General features: G+C 63.5%; 1 protein-coding gene across 5 annotated transcripts; it reads left to right on the forward strand.

Annotated features, from left to right (window-relative positions):
• INF2 (inverted formin 2) lies at window positions 1-27089 on the forward strand. 5 transcript variants are annotated; one of them, XM_081047376.1, is made up of 24 exons: window positions 4-120; window positions 6895-7065; window positions 10888-11287; window positions 12436-12551; window positions 12631-12790; window positions 13284-13317; window positions 14700-14841; window positions 15553-15694; window positions 15852-16607; window positions 17035-17180; window positions 17252-17313; window positions 17993-18095; window positions 18271-18356; window positions 18700-18800; window positions 19334-19404; window positions 19477-19584; window positions 19865-19935; window positions 20599-20719; window positions 21034-21198; window positions 21329-21431; window positions 21609-21770; window positions 22369-23019; window positions 23383-23439; window positions 26223-27089. In XM_081047376.1, the coding sequence occupies exons 3-23, from the start codon at window positions 10897-10899 to the stop codon at window positions 23436-23438; spliced, it is 3747 nt and encodes a 1248-aa protein (XP_080903502.1). In that variant the 5' UTR covers window positions 4-120; window positions 6895-7065; window positions 10888-10896; the 3' UTR covers window position 23439; window positions 26223-27089. The 5 variants fall into 5 exon arrangements, with proteins under 5 accessions (XP_080903501.1, XP_080903504.1, XP_080903503.1 ...); XM_081047375.1 differs by lacking the exon at window positions 6895-7065 and having other exon boundaries at window positions 1-120; XM_081047378.1 differs by lacking the exon at window positions 6895-7065 and having other exon boundaries at window positions 1-120; window positions 22570-23019.

Consider the following 27089-nt stretch of genomic DNA (forward strand, 5'->3'; position numbering starts at 1 on the left):
CCGGCGAGAGCCCGAGCCTGAGCCCGCGCCGGAGTGTGCGGAGCCCGCGGAGAGCGGCGCCCGGACCCGACCCGACTGAGCGCCGGCCGCACCCCCCACCCCCGGCTGCCCCCTTACCCGGTAAGTCCGCGCCCTCTGGGCCCGCCGGGAGCCGTGGGGAAACTGAGTCACGGCGGGGGGTGGGGGCAGAGGCGTATGCTCCCCGAGTGGCGGCAAGCCAGCGCCGCGGCGCAGAGCGGCTGGACCCGGATTTCGATTTCCGCGGGGACCCTCGGGCGCCTCGGGCCCCACCGCCCACGCCCACCCGGGCCTGCCGCCCCGGCGAGGAGACGCTGCGCGGGTGGTGGACCGAGGGTGGAGCGTTCTCCACCCGGAGCCGGCACAGTTTCCCCGCCTGACAGCTGCCACATCCTAGCCATAAATCAGTCACAGGTGGAAAAATAAACTTCAACTTCGCGTTCGCCGCTGGAGTGGAACCGCGAGGCGCGCAGGCCTGAGGTCCCGCCTGGGCTGCCGGGTCTGTAGCTGCCCACGCTCGGGCGGGTGAACACGGGGCCCTGGCACCCCTCCGGGTGCCTTGGGGAAGCGAGCCCCAGCACTGCTCTCAGCTCCTCCTGGGTGGGGCTGGGCGGCTGGCCTGTGCTCCGCCAGCCTCACTCTAGGACCCCCTTTCTGGGGAGGAAACCAAGGAGGGATGGTGACCTCAGGTGGGAAGCCGGGGTGCCCAGCTGTGCCTCCGCCAGCCCCCAGCTGCTCCCTGCACAGCCAAGGTATCTGCCAGGCCTCCTGAGGTTCTTTGACCCAGGACTCCAGGCTGCATGGTGACCATCTCAGTGTGGCCACAGCATTAGTGTCCCTCCCCAGCTGAACACAGCAGGAGTTAGAGGGAAGATGGCGATGACCCATCTACCCCAACCAGGAGAGGAATACGCCCCTGAGGTCAGGCACGCCCACGAACGGAAGCTGGAGTTGGGAAGTTCCCTTCCCACCCACCTGCCCCTACTCCCTCAGCCTGTGGGGCCTGGCCAGGACACTTGCCTTCTATGGTTCTCAGTTTCCCTATCTGCACGCTGAAGGGTGGGGACAGTGGCTCAGGTGTGGACCTCCCCCTCAGGAGCCAGGGACACAGAACCTTAAACCCCTTTGTGGTGCCACCCAGGGTAGGGGACTTTTGGGGAATGGGTGCTGCAGCTAATATCAGAACTCGGTTCCAGGTGTGGGGTCTGAGACCTCACACTGTCCCCTTCCCAGGTCAGCTGTTGGTGCAGTGAGCCCTTCCTGACCACTGGCCCTGTCCTCCCGTCGTCCCCCAAAAGCTCTCCTCTCCAGGCTTTTGGACATCACAGCCGGCAGGCAGCAAGGGGGGTGCTGCTGAGAGGAATGAGCTGAGGTGACCAAGTGGGGCTGTCCTTCTGTGACCAGCCAGACAGCCTTTGTGCCCCGCTCCCTCCCAGCAGAGTTAACCTTAGGTGAGGAGGCCCCCACGTTGTGGAGGTGCTGATGGGCTGTCTGGCTCAAGCTAATTACACACACCTCACATTCGGGGACCTGGAAGTTCCTACCTTAAATAGATTCTGTCCGCCTTTCATTCGAGTGTGTTATTTTCTGGGTGGGAAAAGTGAGCGGGTGAAGGCTGTGGGAAGGATATAACGGGGTAATACCAGGGCGCTGCCAGTGGGTGCAGGGCATAGCACCACCAGCCGGCTCTGCACCGGGCTTTTGGGGGGTCCCAGAGGAGGACTCGGGAGGCAGAGTTCCCCCACAGGACCTGACTCAGCTGCCTGACCCCTCCCCCACTGTAGTCTTGCACACGGCAGGTGTCTAATAGGTGACCAGTTCAAGGCCCAGTGGACATAGTGGGTGGGGAAGGCATGCCCACTTTTGTTTCAGGACAGTGGACGGGAGTGTCTAGGGGAGATGGCGCTGGAGGGCTGTCCCCAGTGGATACAGCCGGGCCTGGGTGCCTGGATGTTCAGGATGAGCAGGCTGGAAGGAGTGCCTAGGAAGGGTGAGCTCCCCGTCACTGGAGGTTGACAGCAGGGTGCAACCATGTGGCCTCCTGTTAGGGAGGCCCCCACTCCAGCCAGCCTCACCCTAGCAAGGAGGGTCCAGCCCCGTCTACCTCTGAACACTGTACAGCCTGAGTCCTGAGGCGGTGTGGAGCCTGTCCACACAGCTGCCCCCCATCCCCCGCCCAGCACACAGAGGCACCACCGTGGTGAAGGGGAGCTCCACAGTGACAGCCAGGCAGGAAGGGGGGGCTGTCCCCCCAGGAGAGGCCACTGCTGCTGGTCCTCTCACAGCACCGTCCTCGGTGTGACTAAACGTGGTGCTGCCAGGTGTACCTCAGCCCCGAGCCTGGCCTGTCCACTGCTGCACTCCTGCCCGGTGCCCTGAGCGGAGCCTGTGCTGAATGAGTGAGTGAACCAGCCCGCCGCATTCCCGCAGCCTCCTGCCCTCATGCCCGCCTGCTGAGGTGTGGGGATGGTGATTATTGTCTGTTTCACAGATGAGGAAACTGAGGCCGGGGTGGCTGGGTTATAAAATCAGTGCTGCCATTCTTGCAAGAGGCATTTATAAGCCCCTACTGTGTGCGTCGCCTCTGGTGGCAGACACCGCACTGGGCATATAGAAGGCGACTTCCTGGGGTCAGGATGAGAACTGGCTAGCCCTGCTGGAGTATCTGGAAGCCTGGGCCATCCCCATACTCCCTGTCTCTTCTACAGCACCCAGGAGCCCAAGTGGGACAGGAAGTGTAGGGAAGGTGGACTGGAAGCCACCAGCTCGCACGAGCCACAGGGAAGGCAGAGGCCTCCTGGGCAGGGAGTGCATGGCCAGCGCTGCTAGGAGGATTGGCTGACCAGGACCATTGGGTGCGGGCCTCCATGGGTGGGAGGCCAACTTTGCTTCCCATTTTTCAGCTGGTGCCCCTGAGACCTCACATCAAAGCCTAGTATGGAGGCTGACCAAGGCACGGTGGTCAGGGAGGAGAGGGCCAGGCGTCCAGTTCCAGCCACATGCGCAGCCCTGGGGGTGGTGTCCTTGCATGGCCTCCGAGCCCCCACTCAGCTGCTGTGGGCAAGGCCAGCCCCGGCCACTTGCATGCCTAGTTGTGCCTGCCTCCCAGGCACGTGGAGTCCTGGCAGACCTGGCTAGTGGGGCAGGGGTTCCCCTAAGCTTACTCTTGGCCCTTGCGAAGTGCTGGTGGATGTGGCGTGCATGCCAGCATGGATCTTGGCCGGCTGTGTAAGAGGGCTTCAGTGTCCCCGTCTGTGCCTGGTCCCCGACCCCCGGGATGTGGCTTCAGCGTGCAGCCTTCCCCGCAGTCCATGTCCCTGGTCCCCGTTTCTGCTCCAAGTACAGCTCTGCACTGCGACCCGCGCACAGCCGTGCGGAGGCAGACATCTGCTCTTCCTGGGGTGTTGCTTGTGCCCGCACTCTGCACCCCCATGCCCTGACCTGACTGGCCTGAGAACGGGAGCCCCAGGTGCTCAGATCATATCCTGCCCAGTTTAGAGGCACCCATGGCTCCCTCCTGCTACTTCCAGGTCGCCCCCCCAAGGGGCTGGGCCAGGCTGGGAGGTGGGGACAGAGAAGTGAAGGTGCTGCTTGTGGAGGTGGCAGGAGGATGGGAGGAAGGCCAAGACAAAGACCCAGAGGTGGGACCCAGGAGGCCGCCTTTGAGAGGAGGTGGGGGGAGCAGCAGGGCGGGGCCTGGTGGGCTGCACAGCACAGCCAGCCCCAGCTCCTTGGAGAACATTGTGGCCATTTCGCAGGTGAGGAACGCGAGTCCAGAATGGGGCTGGCCCCTGAGCTTCCAGCAAGCAGTGCCACCAGCGCCTGGCGCCACATGCTGAAGAGCTCGCTCGTCCGGTTGGGCTGGGCTTTTGGTGCTGGTGGCCCAGGGATGCTAAGCAGGGCCGCCCAACCTCACATGGGCCCAGCAGCCTGTGGGGTCAGCGTTGACATGCTCGCCTCCATTTGAGTACGGACCCAGGGCCTGGGAGGTCGTGTGGTTTGTCCCAGGGACCCCACTGGTCAGTGGCAAACCTTAGTCTTACCCAGAACCTGAGCTGTGTCCTGCCCGCCCCCATCCCCTGGCCCTGGCCGCAGCCCCTGGCAGTGCCGGTTGTGCAGGATGGGCCCTCCCCCACCCTCAATCTGCTGCTTTGTTTTCATTGCTCCGGGCAGGCAGGCTTGAGCTGGGACATGGGACAGGGCTGGTGCCGCCCTTGGGGGCAGGCAGTGGGCAGGCAGTCCCACCCCGACACCGAGGCCTAGACCAGCACACACACCGGAGCTTTGTCCCCCCTGGGCTCCCAGGGGCCTCCCAGGCTGGGCGGTGCCTTTGCTTGGGGTCTCCTGGATGGGGCATCTCTGTGCTGCGTTTGGTCTTGGGAGGGGGAACCCGGGCAGCGGGCATTCTTGCGGCAGCCTCGGAGCCGCGCAGGTGGTGGGGCCTATGCTTGAGCAGCACCATATTCAGACACCACCGGGCCACCTGCCCCTGGGCCACCTGCAGGACCTCCGAGTTCCCCACCCTCCCCAACCCCTAACCACAGATCTGTAGACATCACTGGCTCCAGTGTCTGCTGTCGGGACTGACTCAGGCACAGCCAATGGCAGAGGCCACTGTCAAGGGGGTGTTGCCGTGCTGCTCCCCTGTGCTGGGGCAGGCGGGAGGGTCCTCCCCTCCTCGGGCCCCCAGGCTCTGGACCAGAGCCTGGGAGTGTCAGAGGTGGCCAGGCCCTTGGAGAGTTCGCCATGAGCCCTCCTCTTTGTGCAGCTGTGAAGGCTGAGGCGCAGAGACCCTCCGGTGACAGCAGGAGGCCAGGGCAGAGCCGGCCCTGCCAGCCCACAGTGCAGGTGGAAGCGAAAGCAAGGCTTCCTGGAGCCAGTGTCTCCACCCTTCCTGTCCTCCAAGCAGAGCTAGGCCATGTACTGGGGGAGGGGCTGTCCCAGAAAACACTGCCCAGCCCAGGGCTGTGCTGCGAGGACCCTGCTCCAGGTGAGCATGGCAGCTGCACTGCCCACCCCTCCCAGTAGGCATGGCCTGTGCCTGAGTCCTGGGCCATCTTCCCTTCCTTCTGCCACTTCTGTTCCTAACCCAGGAGGGTGGGGCCTGGAGGATGCGGCGTGCCAGGCCTGGGTACAGCGTGCCTGACATCACTCCAACCTGCCTCCACGTCCTAGGGACGCAGTGGGCTGAGTCCTGGCCGGGCTCTCTGACCAGTAATGTCCCCCAGCTCTCAGAGCAGCCAGCCCAGACCCCCGCCCCTCTCTGCTAGGGGGGGGCCCACCAGTGCTTTGCTGCCATGCTGTGGAGGAGGCCCGGCTGCTGGCCGCGCCCCTTGCTCCCTGGTGACCTGAGCTGGGGGTGGCTGCTCACTGCTCTGAGCCCAGCTTCCTGTGTGAGGTGCCGTTCATTCTCTTCACTCACTGCCCTCTCGCTCTCTCATTGTGAAAATGACTATATTCCTCCCAGTGCAACTTCTGCTAGTGTTCCGGCACATGTCCTGTGTGACACATCATATTTCATGGGGTTGAAATTCTACACAGTGTGACTTGGTGCCCTGTTCCTCGTCTCTGTTTTAACTTGGCACTGCCATGAATCTCTCGGTGCCCGCCCACCTCCCAGGGGGCCCCTTCTGTCCTGCTGTTGGACGCTGACTGCAGTGGCCGGGCAGGGGCCCTCCACATGTGCAGCAGTGAGGACTTGTGAGGCAGGGGCCCTCCACTCCATCCTGGGACTGCTTGGGTATGAGACGGGCCAGGGGACAGTGAAGACACTGCCAGCCCGAGGCCCTGTGCACTCCGAACCTCTGGATGGGCTGGCAATAGGTGGATGCTCGAGTCTTCCTCATTCCCTTGAGGCTCACTTTGCACAGGACCCGTTACCTGGTTTGAGCCCACATAGGTCAGTGGAGGTCCCTTGAGGGCTCATGGCCTTGTGGGGAAGATGACACAGGCACCAGAGGCTCTAAAGGACCCAAGATTGTGGAAGGGGGAGGAATAGGGGGTCGCGGAAGGGCAGTCTCAGCACCAAGGGTCTCCCTTCACCCCGCAGAGTCTGCGCTGCCCTTGAGCTGCAGGAAGCCACCAGGAAACTCAATCCAAGCGTTGCCAGGCAGTGGAAAATTTTGGGTTCTTGGAGGAGCTAAAAATACAGTGTGGCAGCCCCTGCCACCCGGTTCCGGAATCCTGCTCCTGCCATCTTAACCCGCCCACCCGAGGGAAGACAAGCACACTCTTTGCACCCCACCCCCGCTGGCTCTGGACCCAGAAGCACCCCATCCCCGTGCTGATGCTGACAGGACCTCCCTGAAGCTGCCTCCCCACCCCAGGCAGCTAGCCTTTCTCACAGGTGCCCATGTCCCCAGCCCTCAGCCCTGGGTCCCCAGAACCCCTCCACCAACCCTTGCAGGAATGAAGGAACAGAAAGCAACACCCCCTTCACAAGGGTGCCAAGCGCTAGCCTTAGCCTCGAGTCTGGGCTTCCCCACCCACCACACTGCTCAAAGCTCAATAGGCCGGTGTGGGGCCTCCCAGCAGCTGTGCCCAGGACACAGCTTGGCCCTGGTGCCAGCCTCAGAGGCTTGCCCTCTGTGGCTCAGTTTCCCCCTCACAGCAGGGCTGGGTAGCTGGTCTCTGAAATCCGGGGGACCAGCCACACATACACACGCACACACGCGCACACACACACCCCCTCCCTGCTTGACAGACAACTGCCAGACAGGGGCAGTGCCTTCCTAGCTCCTTGTATCAGTGCAGCTGCCTTGGCATGTGGGCACCCAGGTGGAGGTGCCAGCATCGCTGTGCCAGGCTGGCCTGGCCAGGGCAGGAAAGCAGAGGTGGCCAAGAGGCCCACTGGACCAATGTCCCTATCTCTTCCAGGTCCTGAAGGCAGCCCGTGTGTGGGTTGGGTAAGCACCTGCCAGCAGGACAGCCAGGTCAGAGGGCTGACCCCGTGGGAGCTCTGAGGGAGACCCTACCCTCAGGAGTCGCAGTCTGAAGGGGTGGCATGACCCCTTCCCAGTGGAAACCCCACATTATTGGTAGAAAAAGGTGAGCAATCCCGTCAGAGCCTCGCGGTGTTCACCTGCAAAGGCCCCTGCCCACCATAGTTCCATTGGTGCAGGTGGATGGGCACCTGCCTGGAGGGCAGATGGTGCTGAAGCGCCCCTGACCTTTCAGCTGGCCTCAGCCTCGGCGTACTTGGACCTTGGGAACCTCGGATGGTCTTACACTGCAGTGGCGTATGGTGTTGGCTGAAAAGCTGGGCAAATGAAAAGTACTGTGCAGTCCCTCCCATGGCAGGGCAGCCACGCCCCTCAGCTGGGGAAGCTCTGAGAATCCATCACATTCCTGAGTTTGTGGCCCCGCCTCCACAGGAGGTCCTGCCCAGGGCAGGCGGGCCACACCCCACTTGGTGAGCCTGGGCCCGGGAAGGTCCGTGCGGCCACGCCTGGTCTGGGCATCAAGCCTACCTGGGAGCCAGACACAGCCTGCGGTCTGGACAGGGCCGAGGGTGGAGGACCTGGCCTCCACACGGTGTTACAACATCGCGAGTGTTCCCGAGAGCTCACTGTGTGCCCACCAGGTCCAGTTTCTCCGTGGGGAACCCCACAGCAGTCCTCTGAGATACAAGCTTTCCAAGTGGAGAACAGAGTAAGCCCAGGCCCCAGGCCCTACCTTCATGATGCTGCGTCCTGGGAAGGGTGTTCCCTGCAGCCCTTCTCCTGAGAGCAGTATACACGGGCCTCCCTCCTGTGCTCCGCCACCCAGACATGAGCAGCAAAGGCTGCTTATTCGGAGCTGGGACTCAGCCACCACCTCTGCTCAGGGCAGGTTGAAGAATGGGAGAGCTTGGTAGTTTTATGTGCGTTTATATGTTAATTGTTACTATATCCACACATGCACGTAATGTAAACATATTATGTGATATATATATATATATATATATATATATATATATATATATATATATATTAATCTGTTAAAACGTCTTCTGTGCGTAGTTTTGTAGAAAAAAGGCTCAGGGGTGCCCCGAGGGCCTGGGGAATCGGCAGCCAGCAAGAAGTGGGGTATTCCAGGTGACTGTTTGGGGTCTTAAGCTGAAGTGGGGCCAGAGTTAGGGAAGCCGTCAGTTACCAATCAAGCCCGGTGCCTGGATGCCCAGTACAGGGAGGGTGTGTGGCTTCCGGAGCTGTCCCTGGAGACAGAGGTCTGACTGGAGCGGGCTGCTCCCTAGGCTGGTTCCTGCCGATGAAGGATCTGCTTCCTGGAGGGTTGTGGGTCAAACTCTATCTTTACATGTGGTTTGGCCATTGTCTGTTTGTATATTCAGGCTCTTACCCTGACAAGCAGTCAGAACACTTGTGGGGAGACGTCCTCGGCCCAAGACCTGACCTGGTGTCACTGAAGGGGGTTGGGCCACCTGGTGGGCATCCCCGAGGGAGAACGGTCACCCCTACCTCAGCCGCTGGGGCCCCCGCTGAGCTCACTGTCCTGGCTGGACATCCTGTCCAACCTTGGCCACAGCCAGCGGAGCCCTGTGCATGCTTGCTGCCCCACTGGGTGCCAGGTGGGACACAGCCAGCTTGCGCAGCTCAGCTCCGGGACACAGAGCAGGGTGCACAGCACAGGATCTCCGTGGATAGGTGGGGTCATTCACCCCCTGCTGTGCTTCCACGCACCCCCCCCCCCGACCAAGGGGACCCCATAGGCAGGGTCTTTCGGGGGAGTGAGCCCATGGCCCTGGGCAGTGCTGGTGGGGCAGCTCTAGGTGATGTTGGCTCTCTCTAAGATACGGCTTTTCTGCATCCAGGGACCCGTGGGGCTCTTGGTTGGAGAGGACACTTGGGATCCCAGAGGCCTGGCCTGGGAGAGGTCATGCCCTGTCCACTCAGCTTGTGCCAAGGAAACAGGGACTCGTGCCAGTGGAGGCGGGGAAGGGGGGGTCGGTTCTGGGTACCTCTTTAAGCAGCAGTACTTGCGGGGGTGGCAGTGTGTGTGGATGCCCGTCTGCTGTGCTCTTCATGGTGCTGGGAGCGGCCTCCTCCCCTGCCCAGAAGGGACCAGGGCTGTGGCTGGCAGCTGGGCAGCTCAGCGGTCAGCAGCAATGAGAAGCCAGGAGAGCATGAGGGGCAGCCCGCGGCAGAGCCTGGAATGGGTGGGCAGAGGCAGCAGGAAGGTCTTGCACATCTGGGTGAGTGGATGGTGTGGGGCGAGAGGGCCATGGGGGCCAGACCTGGGAGGGGGGTTCTGACCATGGAGTGAGAGGGAGGGCTCCAGGCTCTCCATCAACAAGGACCAAGGCTGAGGGTCCTGGGGGAGGGCTGGTGAACACCCCGACACCCCTCTGGTTGCCTGCTGGGCACGTCCATGCCCACTGCCCAACAGGCTGATGCCGCAGGCACAGGTGAGGAAACAGGCTCAGACAGGACAGTGACTCAGCCAAGGTCTGCAGGCAAGGGCCAGAGCTGGGCGCACGTGCCGGTCGGAGCCCTCTCTTCCCCTCAGCTAGGCTGCCTCCTGAAGGACCCACAGCAAACAGGGCAGGGGCTGTTCTATGCTCCCAGCAGGCAGTGGGGTGGGCTCCGGAGCCTCAAGGGAGGACACCTAAATCCTCACCAAGACAGAGGAGAACAGGGCCTCCAGGAGGGGGACTTATACCTGGGCTCTCGTCCCCACTCAGCCCCTGTCTCTTGTGTGACCTCTGATAGCCCCTGGGGTCTCCCCTCTGAGTTACCAGGTCCAGCAGCCCTTAGAGTGAAGCTGAGCTGGCCAGTCAGCCTCTCGTGGGCTCCAGGTGCCCATCTGGGGTCCAGTCTCACGTGTCCCAACTGTTTCCAATTCTGAGGCTATGGCATGTGGGCTGGCTTCTCCAGGCTCCGACTTCATCCCCCTCCTGTAGAGTGGGGGTGTACAGTGCTTGCCTCGGGTGGTGGGAGGCTGAGAGTCAGGGGTGGGCAGTGCTGGGGCCAGGCCCTGGGTGTGAGGAGGCACGGTGGTGCCGCCATGCCCTGCCCCTCGTGCTCCCTCCCAGCGGCTCCACGCTGCCCTTCTCAGACGCTAAATATAAGAACCGAGCCATACATGGTCACTGGAGAGCCTGGGCCGCCCCTGACCTTTGGGGCCAGTTCCCAGGCACTGTGGTTGGGGACAGCGTCACAGCCAACGGTCCCAGGGTGGGGGACTTGGGCATGTTTTGGGGAGAGGCACGCTTTGGGGGGACGTTCTGGGCAGGGGTCACAACTGTTGCTACAGTCTGGGTAAATCTCCAAATGCCGAGGACCTGGGGACTACCCAGTCTTCCACCTGCACCCAGGTTGACAAGCTGAAGCCCACAAAAGCTGGGACCTGGCAGGGCTGCTCACCCATGGCGCCCTGGATTTGCCTGAAATTGGATGGGCGTTGGACATGACCTTGGAGTCAGCCTCCCTCCCCAGCCACAGTCCTGGTGCTGTGGGCAGTCCAGAAGTGCCCAGCGTCCTGCATCTCCCACGATCCACTCATTGTGCCCATCTGACCCTGTGCACTGGGCAGGGAAAGCACCCTGGGAGTGAAATAAGGGAAACAGGGCCATTTCTGTTGCATTGTTACCACTGGGTCAGTGGTGTTCCTGCCAGTGTAGCCGCCTGGGGTCCTCACGCGTACAGCGGGGAGGTGCTGCTGCCCCCTTAGTTGCTATGGTGATTCGGTCAGTGATGGGTGCGAGGAGCGCCTGGCACAGGGGACGCCCTGGTGGCACGAGGGCTTGCCAGCATGTTGTGAGGCCCGGGTGTCGTCGGGAAGCACATGAACCCCTGATTGGCAGGTGGAGATCCCCGGTGGAGAACACTGCCCCCACGGGCGGGCTGACCTCCACCTCTCTCTGGCCCACAGTTCGGCAAGATGTCGGTGAAGCAAGGCGCGCAGCGCAAATGGGCGGCACTGAAGGAGAAGCTGGGGCCACAGGACGCGGACCCCACGGAGGCCAACCTGGAGAACGCAGACCCCGAGCTCTGCATCCGGCTGCTGCAGGTGCCGTCTGTGGTCAACTACTCCGGCCTGCGCAAGCGCCTGGAAAGCAGCGACGGAGGCTGGATGGTGCAGTTCCTGGAGCAGAGCGGCCTGGACCTGCTGCTCGAGGCCCTGGCACGGCTGTCGGGCCGCGGCGTGGCCCGCATCGCGGACGCCCTGCTGCAGCTCACCTGCGTCAGCTGCGTGCGTGCCGTCATGAACTCGCAGCCCGGCATGCAGTACATCCTCAGCAACCAGGCCTACGTGCGCCAGCTCTCCCAGGGTGGGCAGGGCAGCAGGGTGCAGGGCTCACCTTAGGGAGTCAGTAGGGGCTCCAGGCCCCAGGAGGCGGGAGGGCTTCCTGGAGGAGGAGCCAGTTTCCCATTCGCCTCAAGCCTGAGACCACCAGCTCACCTCAGAGCCATGGTCTCCCCACCAGCTGCACCTAGTTGCCCCCTCTGTTCTGTGACTTTGCCTCAGTTGTCCACCCAGCCCGGTGCTGGTTCAGGCCCCACCCCACCCCCGTCCCTGGCCTTCCAGCCCCCATCCATGCCACTGTGGCAGCCGACGTCACCTGGGTCAAAAACACAAGTCCACCTGAGTGGCCTGTGGCAGCCCTCCAGGCCTGGCCAGCATCCGCAGTGGTGTCATCCACCCCCGCCCTGTCCCCTGTCCCTGCCGCCTGGGGACTGCTTCCTGAACAGTGGCCCGGGTCTCCATCTCCACCTCAGGCTGCTGTGCTTTGTGTGCCTGCAAGTCCTGCTCACTGTCACCTCCAGAAAGTCCCCTAGGCCATGTCCGGAGTTAGCCCTCAGCCTTGGGAGAGGCCCTAGGTGGGCCTTGGTAGACAGTGGTCAGTATGTGCCCCTTGTCACCAGGCTATGCTGCTCCATGGCAGTGACCAGGGCCCTCATGCTCGGGGCTCTGGGGGGGGTGGAGGTCAATGACAGGTGAGCTCGCCAGTGGGGCAGGTGCCCGTGTGGGTGACACCGGTCATCTCATTCCAGTCTGATTTGGTCAGGGCCTGGCTGTGCCTGGCTGTAAAGTCCTTTGCCAGCCAAGGGACACCCCTAAAACTTTCCCAGCTCAGAGAACGAGGTGGGAGGCTGTTGGCACTGAGTTTGGGGAAGACACGGGCTTGGCCCAGGGCAGGTGTGTTGATGAGGCCAAGGGCACAGAGCCAGAGGGCAGAACTAAGGGTATACCCTGGTGACTGGGGCTGCCCCTGGGGTTGGGGAGGCAGGTCAGCACCCCTGGAGAGGTTAGCACCTGGTGTGGGGGTGAATGGGTGCACAGCCCCGCCGCGTGTCTGCCTGCAAAGTGTGGAAGTTCAGGCCAGAGTTAGGCACAGGTGGGAGGAGAGCTGAGGAGGAGGAGGGGGAGGACGGGCCTGGGGATGTGGGCCTCGCTGAGACCCCCTGCCCTCGGCAGCTCTGGACACATCCAACGTGATGGTCAAAAAGCAGGTGTTCGAGCTACTGGCCGCCCTGTGCATCTACTCGCCCGAGGGCCACGCCTTGGCTTTGGATGCCCTGGACCATTACAAGGTGAGTGGCGGGGTGGCGGGGTGGCAGGGTGACAGGGTGGCGGGGGCCTGGGGCGCAGGCTGAGCCCTCATGCCCACAGACGGTGTACAGCCAGCAGTACCGCTTCAGCGTCGTCATGAACGAGCTCTCCAACAGTGACAACGTGCCCTATGTGGTCACCCTGCTCAGCGTGATCAACGCCATCATCCTGGGCCCTGAGGACCTTCGTGCCCGCACCCAGCTGCGTGGCGAGTTCATCGGTAACAGTGCCCTAGCCCCTGGCTGCTGGGGGCCCCTCTGCCAGCCTGGCCTGCACTGACACCCCTCAGGAGATGCCCGAGCTCTCCTGACCCCGGCCCCACCCCAGGCCCCAGAGGAAGGCCCTGTCATAAGTCTGGGAGCCTCCTTCCCCCACCTGCTCCCTTCGGTGGGCCAGGTCCTTCAGGACCCTGGACGTTAGGCCTGGAGGGCTCTCAGTATAAGGCGGATGCCTGACTCCCAGTCCCAGCCCTGCCAGCTGTGGCAGTGACCATTTAACAGGCACCACTGTGTGTCCAGCGAGATGTTAACCTCAGAGCCTTGTATCCCTCGTGTTCCGTGGGAATGGCAGAGTTCCCTCGTGCCCCCATGGGCTGAGTGCTCTGGGTGATGGGAGCAAGCCCAGGGGAAGGTGTCACAAGGTACAAGTGACCCTGGGGTGGGGGGCTGGCCTGAGCAGCCTGCAAGGCCCGCTGACCCCGTCTCCCTCCACAGGTCTGCAGCTGCTGGACGTTCTGACGCGACTTAGGTGAGTCCCAGAGCCAGGCCCACCTCCCACTTGGGTCCCCAGCAGAGCCTCCAGATGGGCAGGGAGGGCCTCGGGTCCCAGCGAGAACCCCTGCCATACAGGCTGCTCTGGAATTTCCCATCAGGGGCTTGGCAGCTGCCTCTAGAAACTAGGGTTGCCAGATACCGTACAGGACAGCCAGTTAAATCGGTTGTAGTAGACTGAAGATCGGTTTTGTGGTATTAGTATATCCCGGATATTGCATGGGATATACTTATGCTAAAAACCATTCATTGTTTATCTGAAATTCAAATTTAATTGGGACCCACACAGCTGAGAACCCCATCTGGGGCCTCAGGACCACTGTCCAAGGTGGGGCCCCCACCTTTAAGGAAGTCAGCTTGAGTTGCAGGACCCTGGGAAGAAGAGGTGAGGCTGGTGTGACTGGCTGGTGCTGAACTGGCCTCAGACAAATATCTGCAGAGTGCTGAGAGGGTGCCAGCACCCTGCCACCAAGCGTGCAGCTCATTGGCCAGGCTGAGATGATTGGCAGGTCCTGGGCCCAATGAACACTTAGGTTCCCACTGCTCAGGGCAAAGCCCTGCCCCTCCACAGTGTCCCCCCTCAGCTGTAGTCTTGGTGCCTCCCTCCCAGCACCCGGAAGGGGCCCTCCCCTCATCCTGTGCCCCTTCCAGCACATCGTCCCTCCCCTCTCTGCGCTGCGTCTCTCCTTGTGGATGAGAACTTGCTCTTCCCTTCCCAAGGGGCATGAGCTGCTCGCTGCCTCCTGGGCCGCCCGGAGGGGGCCAGGCTCAGACCCGTGAGCCCTGACTAGGGATGCCAGCCCCACACACCTGGCTGCCACCTGGCTGCGCTGGCCCTGTGCTGGCCCTGCGGTGGCCCTGCGCTGGCCCTGTGCTGGCCCTGTGCTGGCCCTGCGGTGGCCCTGTACTGGCCCTGCGCTGGCCCTGTGCTGGCCCTGCGCTGGCCCTGCGGTGGCCCTGCGGAGGCCCTGCGGTGGCCCTGTGCTGGCCCTGCGGTGGCCCTGCGCTGGCCCTGTGCTGGCCCTGCGCTGGCCCTGCAGTGGCCCTGCGGAGGCCCTGCGGTGGCCCTGTGCTGGCCCTGCGGTGGCCCTGTGCTGGCCCTGCGGTGGCCCTGTACTGGCCCTGTGCTGGCCCTGCGCTGGCCCTGCGGTGGCCCTGCAGAGGCCCTGCGGTGGCCCTGTGCTGGCCCTGCGGTGGCCCTGTGCTGGCCCTGCGGTGGCCCTGCGGTGGCCCTGCGGTGGCCCTGTACTGGCCCTGCGGAGGCCCTGCGGTGGCCCTGTGCTGGCCCTGCTCAGGGTTGTCTGTGCAGGGGGCTGGTGGGAGCTGCAGGCTCAGCCACCCGGCACCCTCCCCTGGCAGGGATCTGGAGGACGCTGACCTGCTGATCCAGCTCGAGGCCTTCGAGGAGGCCAAGGCCGAGGATGAGGAGGAGCTGCTGCACGTGTGCGGGGGCGTGGACATGAACAGCCACCAGGAGGTCTTCGCCTCCCTGTTCCACAAGGTGGGGCTGGTGAGGCAGCCCTCCAGGGACTGTCTCCAGGGAGGAGGGGCCGCCTCCCTGCTCTGGTCCCACCCCCACCGTAGTGAGGCAGTGGGACCAGATCCAGAGCCACACCCAGGGAGCAGCAAGGGACCAGGCGCTGGAAAGACGAGGAGCATGGAACTGGCAGCCCAGGGCTGGTCTGGGCAGTCCCTGGGACAGAGCCAGGGCTATAGGGCCCAGGGTTCCAAGGCTAGGGCTGCCTAGAAGTGGCTGTGCTGTCCTGGGCCCCAGCAGCGTGGCTACCATCAGGTGGACTAAGGGGACTTCAGAACCGGTGGGAGACCAGGAGGCTGGATTCCAGTCCATCTCAGGCCTCCGTGGTTGGGACCTCCCATCCTTCACTGAACCCAGTGGCTCTCAGCCCAGAGCAAATGTCCTCAGGGGGGCATCCAGAAACATCTGGAGATATTTGGGTTTTCACAATTGGGCAGAGATGCTACTGGCTTCCAGAGATGCTGCTAAACATCCCACAATGCACAGGGCAGCCCCCAACCCAGAGAGCAATCCAGCCCCAAATGTTACCAGTGCAGTGCTTGGGGAACCCTGGTGCAAGCTGATCGCCAGGGCCCGAGAGGCATGGAGTGGTCGGGGGTGGTAAACTGAGGCCAGTAGTTGTCAGCCATCCCAGGGAGGAGATGGACCCTGACCTGCACTCGTCCACCCCCCCAGGTGAGCAGCTCCCCGGCATCTGCCCAGCTGCTGTCCGTGCTGCAGGGCCTCCTGCACCTGGAGCCCACCCTCCGCTCCAGCCAGCTGCTCTGGGAAGCCCTGGAGAGCCTGGTGAACCGGGCTGTGCTCCTGGCCAGTGACGGTGAGTGAGCTAGCTGGTGGGCAAACCCTGGGGTCTCAGACTGTGGTGGGCGGTGCCCATCCTTGAGCCCTGACCTGCCCCCAGCCTGAGGGAGGGACCCACCTTTCTCGCTGCCTTCTCTGGCCTTCTGCCCTGACCCCAGCCACCCATACCACAGACCAGGAATGCACCCTGGAGGAGATGGTTGAGCGGCTGCTGTCTGTCAAGGGGCGACCCCGCCCGAGCTGCCTGGACAAGGCCCATAAGAGTGTCCAGGCTGACCTAGGCCAGAGTCGGAGAGGCAGCTGCCCCCAAAACACTGATGCCCTAAGGGCAGGTGTGGAGGGCCAACAGCCGGTGGTGACGCTCACCGGCCAGAGAGCAAGCCCAGAGGTGGCTCAACAGCCAACAGCCCTGGAACAGCCAACGCCCACCCCTCCGCTGCCTGCACCTCCCCTCCCCCACTCCACCACCTGGCCCCCTCCCCCCTTGCCAGGCCCAGGGGCTTCATCCTCCACCCCCCCTCCACCCCCTCCACCCCCACCCCTTCCGGGCCCCAGGACCTCATTCCCCCCTCCCCCTCCCCCACCCCCGCTGCCAGGCCCGGGGCCCTCATTCCCCTCACCACCCCCACCCCCACCCCCACCACTGCCTGGCCCTGGTGGACCCCTCCCCCCCCCACCCCCACCCCTCCCAAACATGGGGTGCCCACCCCCACCGCCACTGCCCATCATGGGTTGGGGTCCCCCTCCACCCCCACCCCTGCCCAGTACCTCTGGCACCCCCACCGTGGGTGGTATGGAGGAGATCATTGTGGCCCAGGTGGACCACAGCCTGGGCTCCTCCTGGGTCCCCAGCCACCGGAGGGTGAATCCCCCCACAGTGCGCATGAAGAAGCTGAACTGGCAGAAGCTGCCGTCCAATGTGGCACAAGGTGGGAGCCCTGGATCCCCACAGGTGGCTTCCCTCTGGAGGTGGGGGCCTGGGCCCTGCTGGGAAGAATGGCAGGAGGTATCTGTAGCATGTGTGTTGGCACCTGGCACCCTGGGCAGTCCAGTCCAGGAGGGTCAGAGGTCACCTATGAGGACCCTCCCCTCCCACACACCCCGTAGGCTGATGTGTGTCTGATGCCATGCTCCCCGTACTGCTCAGGCCCCTGGCTGGGTGCTCGGCACCCTGGGGGCTGGGGGGGCTGTGCTCAGAGGTCACGGCCAAGGTCACTGCCAGCCTGGACTCATGCGTGTGTATGTGTGATGCATACATGTGCACACGGGCGCTGGCAGATGGGGGATTTTCTCTGCCCAGCCACCAGCCCCTCAGACCCCTGGCAGGCATGAGCCTGATGGCTGCCTCACCCACAGAGCACAGCTCTATGTGGGCCTCGCTGAGCAGCCCAGACGCCCTGGTGGTGGAGCCCGACTTCTCCAGCATCGAGCGGCTCTTCTGTTTCCCGGTGGCCAAGCCCAAGGAGTCCGTGGCAGCCCCGGCCAGAAAGGAGCCTAAGGAGGTAGGGCCTGGGCTGGGGCTGGGGCTCCCTGCCACCGCCAGACACCAGCTCACGGGTGGGCTGTTTTCCAGATCACTTTCCTGGACTCCAAGAAAAGCCTGAATCTCAACATCTTCCTGAAGCAGTTTAAGTGGTGAGTGTGATGAGGGGAAGGGCCAGTGTCTCAGGGCCAGGCCTCCCACCAAGCCCCGCCTTCTGGTCCTGCCCGCCTGCCCGAGTTCCTCCAGCTGCCAAAACCGCCCATCTCAGGCTCGGCAGTGCCCTCTGCAGGCCGCTCCTGGAAAGTGAACATCCTGTTTCTGGGGCAGGATGTGGTGGGTGGGGTAATATCTGCACATTGCCCCAGCTGGGGGCACAGGCCACCAGTCCAGACTCCTTGGAGAAACACCAGAGAGAGCCTGGGACCCCTGCCCAAGGCCACAGACAGGTGACAGGCAGCCAAGCCAGAGTGAGGACCTGGCCCTGCCTCTCAGCCCCCAGGCCTTCCCTGCAGGTGTCAGGCACTGGCTCCTGCAGGGGGCTGCTGGGTGCTGCTGGGTGCTGCTGAGCCGGTCTCCTGAGCAGGGTCCCCCTACCCCCCGGAAGGGGAGGCAGAGGGTGCTCTAGCCTACAGGGACTGGGTTGCTCAGTCCCAGCCTCATTGCTGTGTGACCCAGGCAGGTGGCTCACCGACTCTGTGCCCCCAACTTCATGGCTGTGGGAGGAGACCATGGTGTAACCAGCAGAGGTGTCGCGGGCCGAGGGCTGTCCCTGCCCAGCTGGCAGGGTCCCTGTCCCACACCCCACCCTACCCGTGCTCTCACCCCCTTCAGCCCCAATGAGGAGGTCACCGCTATGATCCGAGCAGGGGACACCACCAAGTTTGACGTGGAAGTGCTCAAGCAGCTGCTCAAGCTCCTTCCCGAGAAGCACGAGGTCAGCAGGGAGAAATGTGGGCCTGAGGCTCCCAGCGGGGAGAGCGGAGGGGAGGGCCGGCTGCACTCTGTCTGGCCCACTGTGCTCAGATGTGAGTGGCTGAGGCCAGCAGGCAGTCTGGGGGTTGCTGGAGGGGCAGAAACTGGAATCCCACGCGTGGGCCTCCTCCCCACAGATCGAAAACCTACGCTCCTTCACGGAGGACAGAGCCAAGTTGGCCAGTGCTGACCACTTCTACCTCCTCCTGCTGAGCATTCCCTGGTGAGCTGGGACTGGCCTGCCTGGGCAAGGGCAGCAGCTGGGCTCAGACCTGCAGGAGAGAGCAGGGCTGTGCGGCTGTCGCCCAGGCCCTCCTGGGACACCCCAGCCCAGACCTGCCTGCTGTAAGAGGGAGAGGTGCCCCACGGGGAGGTGACTGGGCATCTGAGGCACCTGGGTGCTGGCCTGAAATGCCCCTTCCTGGGCCCCACCCAGGTCCTGCCCAGTGCGCCCCTGGGCCCAGCCTGGGAACGTAGAGCACCAAGAGGTGTGGGGCCCCCAGCTCTGTGCTGAGTGGAGCTGTGGGCCTCGGCTCCCGGGCCCTGACTGCCCGCTGTGCCCCCAGCCACCAGCTGCGGATCGAGTGCATGCTGTTGTGCGAGGGCACGGCCGTCGTGCTGGACATGGTGCAGCCCAAGGCCCAGCTGGTGCTAGCCGCCTGTGACAGTGAGTGGGGCCCAGAGGCCGTGAGGGGGCGGCAGCAGCAGGGGGTGCCCACCCAGCTCCTTGTACCGCCAGCATTGCTGAGACCACCACCCCAGCTCTGAGGCACACGCTTTGCAGACACACGCAATTTGTGCACGTGCAGACACACACACAGACACACTGCACACACACGTTGTCTGAGTGAGTCAGAGGCACTTGCTGCAGCCGTGGAGCAGGAATATGAGTGGGCCTGGTCCCTGGGCTACAGCTCATTTCTGCTGGGGACACACGCAGTAGATGTCCACTCCATCTTGGCCACAGAGCCGGGAGGGCCACCTTTTCTGAAGCCCCACGGGACAGTTAGCTGAGCACCAGGCCGGCTACAGGTTCTGGCAGGTTCTGCTCAGCGTCCTCAGCCCCAGAATGGAGCGGTGGTCATCGGCTCTCCGGGGTTGTGAGGGTTCAGTGAGCACTGATGTTGGGGGGCTTGCTTCTAGAGCCCCCCGAGCTCGCCTGTGGTGGGGGTTCCAGTCTGAGCCTGGCCCCTTCCTCAGGCCTGCTCACCAGCCACCAACTGCCCATTTTCTGCCAGCTGATCCTGAGAATCGGGAACTTCCTCAACTATGTAAGTGGCTGCACCCCAGCCTCCCTGGCCCCACCCCCAAGAGTCAGGGAGACTCACTGCTGTCCCTCGCAGGGCAGCCACACCGGGGACGCTGACGGATTTAAGATCAGCACGCTGCTGAAGCTCACAGAGACCAAGGCCCAGCAGAGCCGCATGACACTGCTGCACCACGTGCTGGAGGTGGGGCCGGCGGGGCTGGGCGGGGCTGGGCGGGGCTGGTGGGGCTGGGTGGCCTGCTGGCGTCTCCCTGCTCTTGGGCCACTCTTCCCATAGCCCCTGTCAGGAGCCCCTATTCAAGCTTCCTGGCTCCCCCGTGCCGTACTCCAGCTCCCATCCAGGCCCAGAGGAAGGATGCAGAGGCCCCTAGCTGCTGGGGGGGTGGGCGACAGGCAGGGGACTCTGGCATGCTCAGGGCTTGGGGGTGACCACAGTGGGTCCCACCAGACACATGCTGTTGCAGGAGGTGGAGAAGAGCCACCCAGACCTCTTGCAGCTGCCACGGGACCTGGAGCAGCCGTCCCAGGCGGCAGGGTAGGTACCTCCTACCCCATGCACCTTCCCCATGCCCTCCTTTGGTCTCTGCTAGCAGGGTGGCCAGGCCAGGCTGGGTCTCACGGCTGCAGTACAACCCCAGGTCCCCCAGGAACCAATGCCCAATAGATGGGTCACTTTCTCTTTGAGACAGGACCTCGTGTCCACTGTGGCCTGTCCTGTGTGACTTAGAGGACGAAACAGGCCTGGAAGGCACAGGGAGTGACCTGGCCCCAGTCATGCTGGGGGCGGGTCTAACAACCACTTTAAAGGTTAACCTGTGAGCAAGGCTGTGATGGAACCGAGGCCCAGCAAGCAGGGCCGCATCCGTGGGGCCACAAAACCTGTAGGGGGAAGCTCTGGGAGAGCATCCCAGGCTGTCTGAGCCCAGGGTCCATGCTGCCGAGGACAGTTCTCTGGTTCCTGAGCTGCTGAAGCTTGGGGGGGGGTCAGGTGAGGACAGGCTGAGCCCTTGGGGTCCCTGACACTGCAGGCCCAGCACCTGCTATGGCAGACGGGCACCTCTCCCCACACTGACCGGCCCATCCTAAAGCTCTGACATGCTTCTGGCAACCTGCGGGTGTGCAGGATGAGGGCCCAAGTGTCCAGCAAGGCTGGACAGTAGCTGTCACCTGACCCCACCTGGTCCTCGGTGGCTTCCAGGATCAACCTGGAGATAATCCACTCCGAGTCCAGCACCAACCTGAAGAAGCTTCTGGAGATGCAGCGGAAGGTGTCCTCCTCCATCCAGGAGGTGCAGGAGCAGTACGCCCACCGCCTCCAGGCAGGTGTGCTGGGCGGGGCCCTGGGCTGAATGTGGTCTCCCAGTCCCCACTCCTGCCAGGCCTGGGGTCTGCAAGGTAGGACCGTGAGATGGGCAGGACAGGTGAGCGTGGGGAGGGGGGGCTAGAGCAGGCACCTTGGCCGGAGGACAGCTCTGCTCTTCTGGACGCCCCCCACAACGTGGTTCCTGCAGGTGAAGGGCCTGCCCTGATCCTGGGGGCTGCAGCGTCCAGACCCCTAGTCCTGCGCCGGTGGCCGTCTCCCTCCTGCAGCCATGGGTCCTCACAGGGCCGTGACCGTGCCCCGCTCCCCCAGGCCTGCATCGAAGCTTCCCAGGCACTAGAAGAGGTGTTCCAAGCCATCGAGCAGAAGAAGCTGCAGCTGGCCCACTACCTGTGCGAGGATGTCCAGCACCTGTGCCTGGAGGACACATTCAGCACCATGAAGACCTTCCGGGACCTCTTTGTCCGTGCCCTGAAGGTGGGCAGGGCCGTCCTCAGGCGGGGCAGGCAGGCGCACGCATTGAGCGCTGGGGTCACGGCTCTGTCTGTGACGGCCTTCCCCCTTCTTTCCCCTCCCCCCTCCTCTCCCCATCCCCCTCCCTGCGCAGGAGAACAAGGACCGGCAGGAGCAGGCTGCCAAGGCTGAGAGGAGAAAGCAGCAGCTGGCCCAGGAGGAGGCGCAGAGGCCGCGGGGCGTGGACGGGAAGCCAGGTGAGGCCAGGCCCAGGGAAGGGGTGGGCCGTGGTGGGCGGCTCATCTGTGCTGTGGCCACTGTCCCCCCAGAGTCACACAGGGTTCCTCCATCCGCTGTGGGTCATCTCTCAAGGGCTCCTGGTGGCTTCCGGGGACCCTGTGAGCAACATCTCTGAGTGTCTCTGGGCATCTCAGTCAGGAAGGGAGGCAGGAAGCAGGACGAGGTGTGCGTCATCGACGCCCTGCTGGCCGACATCAGGAAGGGCTTCAGGCTTCGGAAGACAGCCCGTGGCCGAGGGGACCCGGAAGGCGCCAGCAGGGTGGTGGCCGCAGACCCTCCAAAGGACAAGGCTCCTGGTGAGACCCCAGCTCCTCCTCCTCACCATTCTCCCCCCACCCCAGTGCCATTCTTGCTGCCCAGTGCCTCCCTCCCTCCAGGACGCCCTCCCTGATCTCACAGGGAAACCCTCTCATCTCCCCTGAGGCCCTGAGATAGGGGACAGTCATGAGGTAGGGCTACAGAGGCCGCTCGCCCCTACAATGCTTCCACATGTCTCCTCTGAAACATAGAGCTCCCGGCTGGTGTGACAGCCATCTGTCCAGCCCCTGGGGTGGGCTCATAGGGGCTGCGGTGGTGAGAGGCAGCCTGAGGCCTTAGGGGGGCACCTCCACTCCTGGGGGTGGCTGCCATGGGGACCCTGGAAACAGGGCACGTACTGCTGCCTTGGGACTCAGTTCCCCTGCTGTCCCCCACTGTGGACAGACAAGATTCCAAGCCGGGCCTACCCTGTGGGAACCCTGGCTTGGAGACGACCAGGAAGGCTCCCAGGAGCAGGGACATTCAGGTAGAAGCTGACGTGGAGGGAGGCCCCCCACTTGGGCTTATCATCAGCAGGGGTCCATCGCGATAGCTTCAGGGTGCCCTGCCCTCTACCGACATGTGCTCCATCCACAGTGGCCGCCAGTGACCCCACAGGAGGCCCAGTGGGCGGCACCAGCTGCCCTGCCTCTGGGCCAGGTGTTGACACTACAGTGGCCAGGGAGCGTCAGTCCTGGGGTCTCGCGGACGCCACCACCCCCAGCCCGAAGCCCACTGGAGGCCTGTTGGAGGAGGGCGGCCCCGGGCCCCAGGAGAGACGCTCTTCCTGGTACATAGATGCCAGCGATTTCCTGTCTGTGGAGGACCCCCACGGCCCCCAGCCGTCGGCAGGGGCCTGGCCGCTGTCGCTCGGGGATGCTCAGGCCCTGAAGCCTCTTCAGTTCTCCAGTGACAAGCCCCCTGGGGCCGTGGGCTCGAGCCATGACACTGAGGACTCCACAGCCCCTCGGAGCATCTGCCAGGCTGAGGCCGGCAGCACAGGCGAGGGACCGGAGGACACAGCTGCCCACGGCCGCGGCGCCAGCCTCCCTGCCACAGAGCCCGCTGGGGAGGGGGATGAAGAGGACACAGCCCCAGACTCCACTCTGGACACATCCCTGGACAGGTCTTTCTCCGAGGATTCGGTGACCGACTCCTCAGGGTCTGGCACCCTCCCCAGAGCCCGCAGCCGGGCCTCAAAGGGGACTGGCAGGCGAAGAAAGAAGCGCCCATCATGGAACCAGGAAGGTAACGTGGGGCCCCTCCCGTCACTCTTGTCCCCTGAGCAGGGAACCCAGGTGGGCGAGTCATGCAGGGCTCGGGGCACTGGGCCTCTGTGTCAGCCAGCCAGCCCCCCGCCACCAAGAATGGGTGACTCCCGGGGTGTCCTACATCCTGCAGGAGAGGAGGCAGCAGCCTCTCCCCAGGAGGGGCAGCTTTGAGGGTCGTCGCCCAATGGCTGCACCCTAAGCCACTGGCTCCCGCCTGCAGTGGGAGGCTGCCCCACCTGGGGCCTGGGCCCTGGGGCGGGCTGCGTGTTGGCCCAGCGTCCAAGTTCAGGTTGCTAGTGGGCGATAAGCTGTTGAGTGCACGTCTTTTATTTGAAAGCAGAGGTTGCCCCTGACTCTGCTGATAATAAAACCAGAAGGTTCTGTGAGATCCAGTAAGGTAGGTGCTCCACCTGGCGCTCTGCACTAACGCTGGTGACGGAGGCAGGCTCGCGCTGGTGTCCTGACGCTAATCCCTGGCCCCCCTGCAGCCCGCCTTTGCCGCTTGTGGTGGGCCTCGCCCCTCGTCCCCACCCTCCAGGGGCAGCAGCCTTGCTTAGCTGGTGTCGGTCGCCTCCGCTGTGGCAGGTGCAACCCCAGAGCTACCCTCTGGGCAGTTGGGCCTCGAGAGGGCGGGTGGACAGGGTCCACTCAGACGCCCTCCGGGAGCAGGGCTCCAGGGCCTGGCTGGACAGGACGAGGGTGCCTGTCCCTAACCCTGGGCTTTACTGACCTTGGGGCCTCCAGGGCAGCACCTTTACTCTGAGTCTGTCCACAGGGCACAACCCAGCCCTCCTCTGGCCCTGGTGTTGCCACGCATGCCTGCAGGGTGACAGTCAGGGACAGGGACAGTCCCAAGGATGGGCTGCCAGAGACAAGCAGGCCGAAACGCCCCACTGCAGGGTGTGCAGGCCTGCTCTCTGGAGGCTGGGCCTTGGACACAGTGAGTGGGTCTGTTTAGACGTAGGCGCCTCCCAGCGAGCAGTACTGGCTCCCGGGACCCTGCCTGTGGCCAGGACACTCGGGGCCTTTGCTGTGGCCCAGGATGTGACCACACAGATGGGCCCAGGTCCCTGCTGCGCCCGGCCTATGCTGAGTGGGGGCCATCTAGTGCACAGACCCACTCCTGCCCCCAGCGATCGTGAGCACCGTGAGCGTGGGGCCATCTGTCCCCACACGCCTCCAGCCTTGCCCAGCTGGGCCCAGGCCCGGCTCGGTGCCACAGCCGTGTGCTGACCAACGGGGCGGGGGGCTCAGGACCCAGGGCACAGAGCTGCGGGCTTGTGGCACCAGAGGAGGCACCTCTCTCTACAGTTTACGCTCACTGTTGGCCGGCCTTTGCTCTCGGCTCCAGGGTTGGCCCCAGTTACGTGCTGATCTGGGCTGTGGTGTGAAACACCGATGTGCCCCTTAAAACAGTGCTGGCATGTCCCTTAGGGGCCAGAATTTAGCTTTGTGAGTCCCTGCTCCTGGCTCTGGGAATGAGCGACAGTTGGGCTGTGCGGCCTGTGGGTTCGAGGGCCAGCGGCCACATGTGGCCGCTCCAGCTAACGATCAGCCTGCCGGGCATGTAGCCCCGTCAGTGGGCGTGAGTTTCTGCTGTGCCCGCCCGGTCCTGCCATCCCCATGACTGAGGCGGGAGGAAGCAATCCCACTTCCTTGTCTCCCCAACTTCTTATTTGGAAAAACTTCAACCCAACAGGAAATTTGTGTAGAGATTAAAACAAATACCACTCGCCCTTCACCTTGAAGTGGCAAAACGTTGCAAAACATAGCAAAATTGTTCCTATTTGGTACATTGTACCCACAACTTGACTGAACGATTTGAGAATTACTTATAGACATCATGGCCCCTGAATTTGCCCCAGGGGTCTCCTGGGAACAAGGCCCTTGTCCTCAGGACAGCCAGGCAGTGAACATACCAGCTCATGTCACTGCTGCTCTCATGTCCCCTACCACCAGCGGTCCCGGTCACACCTGGGTCGTCGTTGATTTGGCCATCAGCCTCTTCCTGTATTGTGACACTGAGATCGTGGACGACACCTCCACTTTGGGGGTGTCCCATTGCCCTCCCCCCCACACACACACACTGGGCCTGGGATGCCTTTTGGGGCAGGAATTCTATACCTGTGACACGTGTCCCCCCAGAGCATCTCAGGAGGGGCTAGGGCTGTTTGTCCTGTGCTTACTGACGGTAATGCCGATTGCCAGGTTGAAGTGCTGTCAGCAGCCCCGCCACCCAGTCCGTTTTCACACTTTGATTAGTGGAGCCAGGAGTGACTCCTGGTTTGCATAGAGGCTGCAGAACAGGGGTTTGTTCCACCATTCCTCCCACAGACTGCCTTTCTCCTGTATTTTAATGACGTGAGTCTTAATGTGTGGATGACCCATCACTGGTCCATGGCGATGCTCCTGGGGGCCCACACTGCCCCCTGTGTCCCCTCCATTCCGCTCTCCCCGCCTTGCCCTGCCCTGGGCCTGGCCATTCCTCCTGGCTGTTAGTCCTGGTGCCCTGCATTGGGGAGTGGGACTGACTCCGCTGGGAGCGACATTTGACCGTCTGTTTCTGCCCCTCTTGCCTCCTTTCAGTGGTTCTCAAATCTGCGGCTGCCCAGGACCCCCAGGGGCCTGGGACAGCACCTGGCGGGGCGCTTGGAAGGAACAACCAGCAAGGGCGCTGGACCAAAGAGCACAGAGGGTGTTAGATGGACAAGTGGGGAGGCCATGCAGGTGGCAGGAGCCAATGGGGCTGGGCCTCCGGGCCCTTAGGACCCAGCTGGAGAAAGGGCAGGCGGGAAGAGTCCAGCGGGAGGGCCACTGTGGGAGGGACAGGGAGCTCCAGGGAGGGGTGGTAACTGTGGGGACTGGTGAGCGTAGCTAGTGCAGCCTGGGTCTGAGACACCGGAGGTGCAGACCCTGCTCACCTCAGGTGAGACCCAGCTTAGACACAGGGGGGTGGGAGGGAGACAGGAGCCAACCTGCTGGGGCTCATCCTGGCCCCTTCCACCAGGCGGAGCCTTACCGTCCAAAGAACAGACCTGGGTCAGTGGACACAAGAACATACGGCACAGCCTACTGGGCGGTGGTGACAGAGGGACAGCCGAGGCCTGGGGACCCAGACATGGCGCCCTGGCACTGCCCTAGCAAGGCTGCTCCTAACCATGTCATTTCCTTTCCCCACAGGCCTCAGGCCCAAGCCCAAAGCCAAGTGACAGACCCCGTGGGCTCTGGACGTGCTGCTGAGTGGGGCCCTGCAGGGCCAGGCTGGGACTGGGCCCTGGGAAACCCAAACTCTATGCCTTACCCAGCCAGGGACATGGGCCTCCTGGAGCCTTCTGGGGCATTTGTCCCGGCCTGCCTGGCGCCCGCTTGCACACCCCCAGCCCCTCTGCTTTCCAGAGCTGATGCCTGCGCCTGCATGCACACATGGGGTGTCAGGTGGCTGCGTCCCCAGGGCGCCTCTAAGCTTGCACCCACTTTCCAGTGAGCAGACACCCAGATTCTTCTGGAGATAGGTCCTCACAGACCCTTCCCCAGAAGCCATGGGAGCCCCCCGCTCCCCCACCAGACCCCCACCCCTGCCCCCCAACCTGCTCAGCTGGGCTGGAACAGTGTTTTTAACCAAAATACGATTGTTTATGCATTTCTGCTGTCCTGTGGTGGCTGAATTGGGGATGGGTGGGTGGGTGGGTGAGAGCACCCCAGGGCCTTGGGTAGGGGCAGGCTGGCCGACCGTGCTGTGGGCAGGACAGGGTGCCCCTGCTAGCAGACGGTTGGGGGACTGCATGGAGTTGGCCCCCACCCCAGTACGTCCAGTGCTGAAGGTGACAAGGTGTCTGCCCCTGCTGCCATGCCAGGACCTGGCCACCTTGTCAACAGGTGCTGCCCCCACCCCAAAGGGCTGAGATGAGGCCTAGGGGACAGGAGGCTGCCACCTCTCCTCACAGCCCCACCCAGCAGGGGGCAGCGTGCCCAAGCCCTGCCCCTGCCCCAGGCCGGCTGCCAACGCTGGAAGCTGGAGGGACTTGGACCAATAAAGTGCGGAGCTGG

The sequence above is a fragment of the Rhinolophus hipposideros genome (genome assembly GCF_964194185.1).
Source record: "Rhinolophus hipposideros genome assembly, chromosome: 5".
NCBI lineage: Eukaryota > Metazoa > Chordata > Mammalia > Chiroptera > Rhinolophidae > Rhinolophus > Rhinolophus hipposideros.

Excerpts from the sequence above, each read along its gene's own strand:
- INF2 (XM_081047375.1), top strand. The coding sequence starts at position 10,897 with ATGTCGGTGAAGCAAGGCGCGCAGCGCAAATGGGCGGCACTGAAGGAG. Across the intron at positions 17,314-17,992 it reads TTCCTGAAGCAGTTTAAGTG|CCCCAATGAGGAGGTCACCG; the intron begins GTGAGTGTGATG and ends CACCCCCTTCAG. Across the intron at positions 18,357-18,699 it reads CTCCTGCTGAGCATTCCCTG|CCACCAGCTGCGGATCGAGT; the intron begins GTGAGCTGGGAC and ends CTGTGCCCCCAG.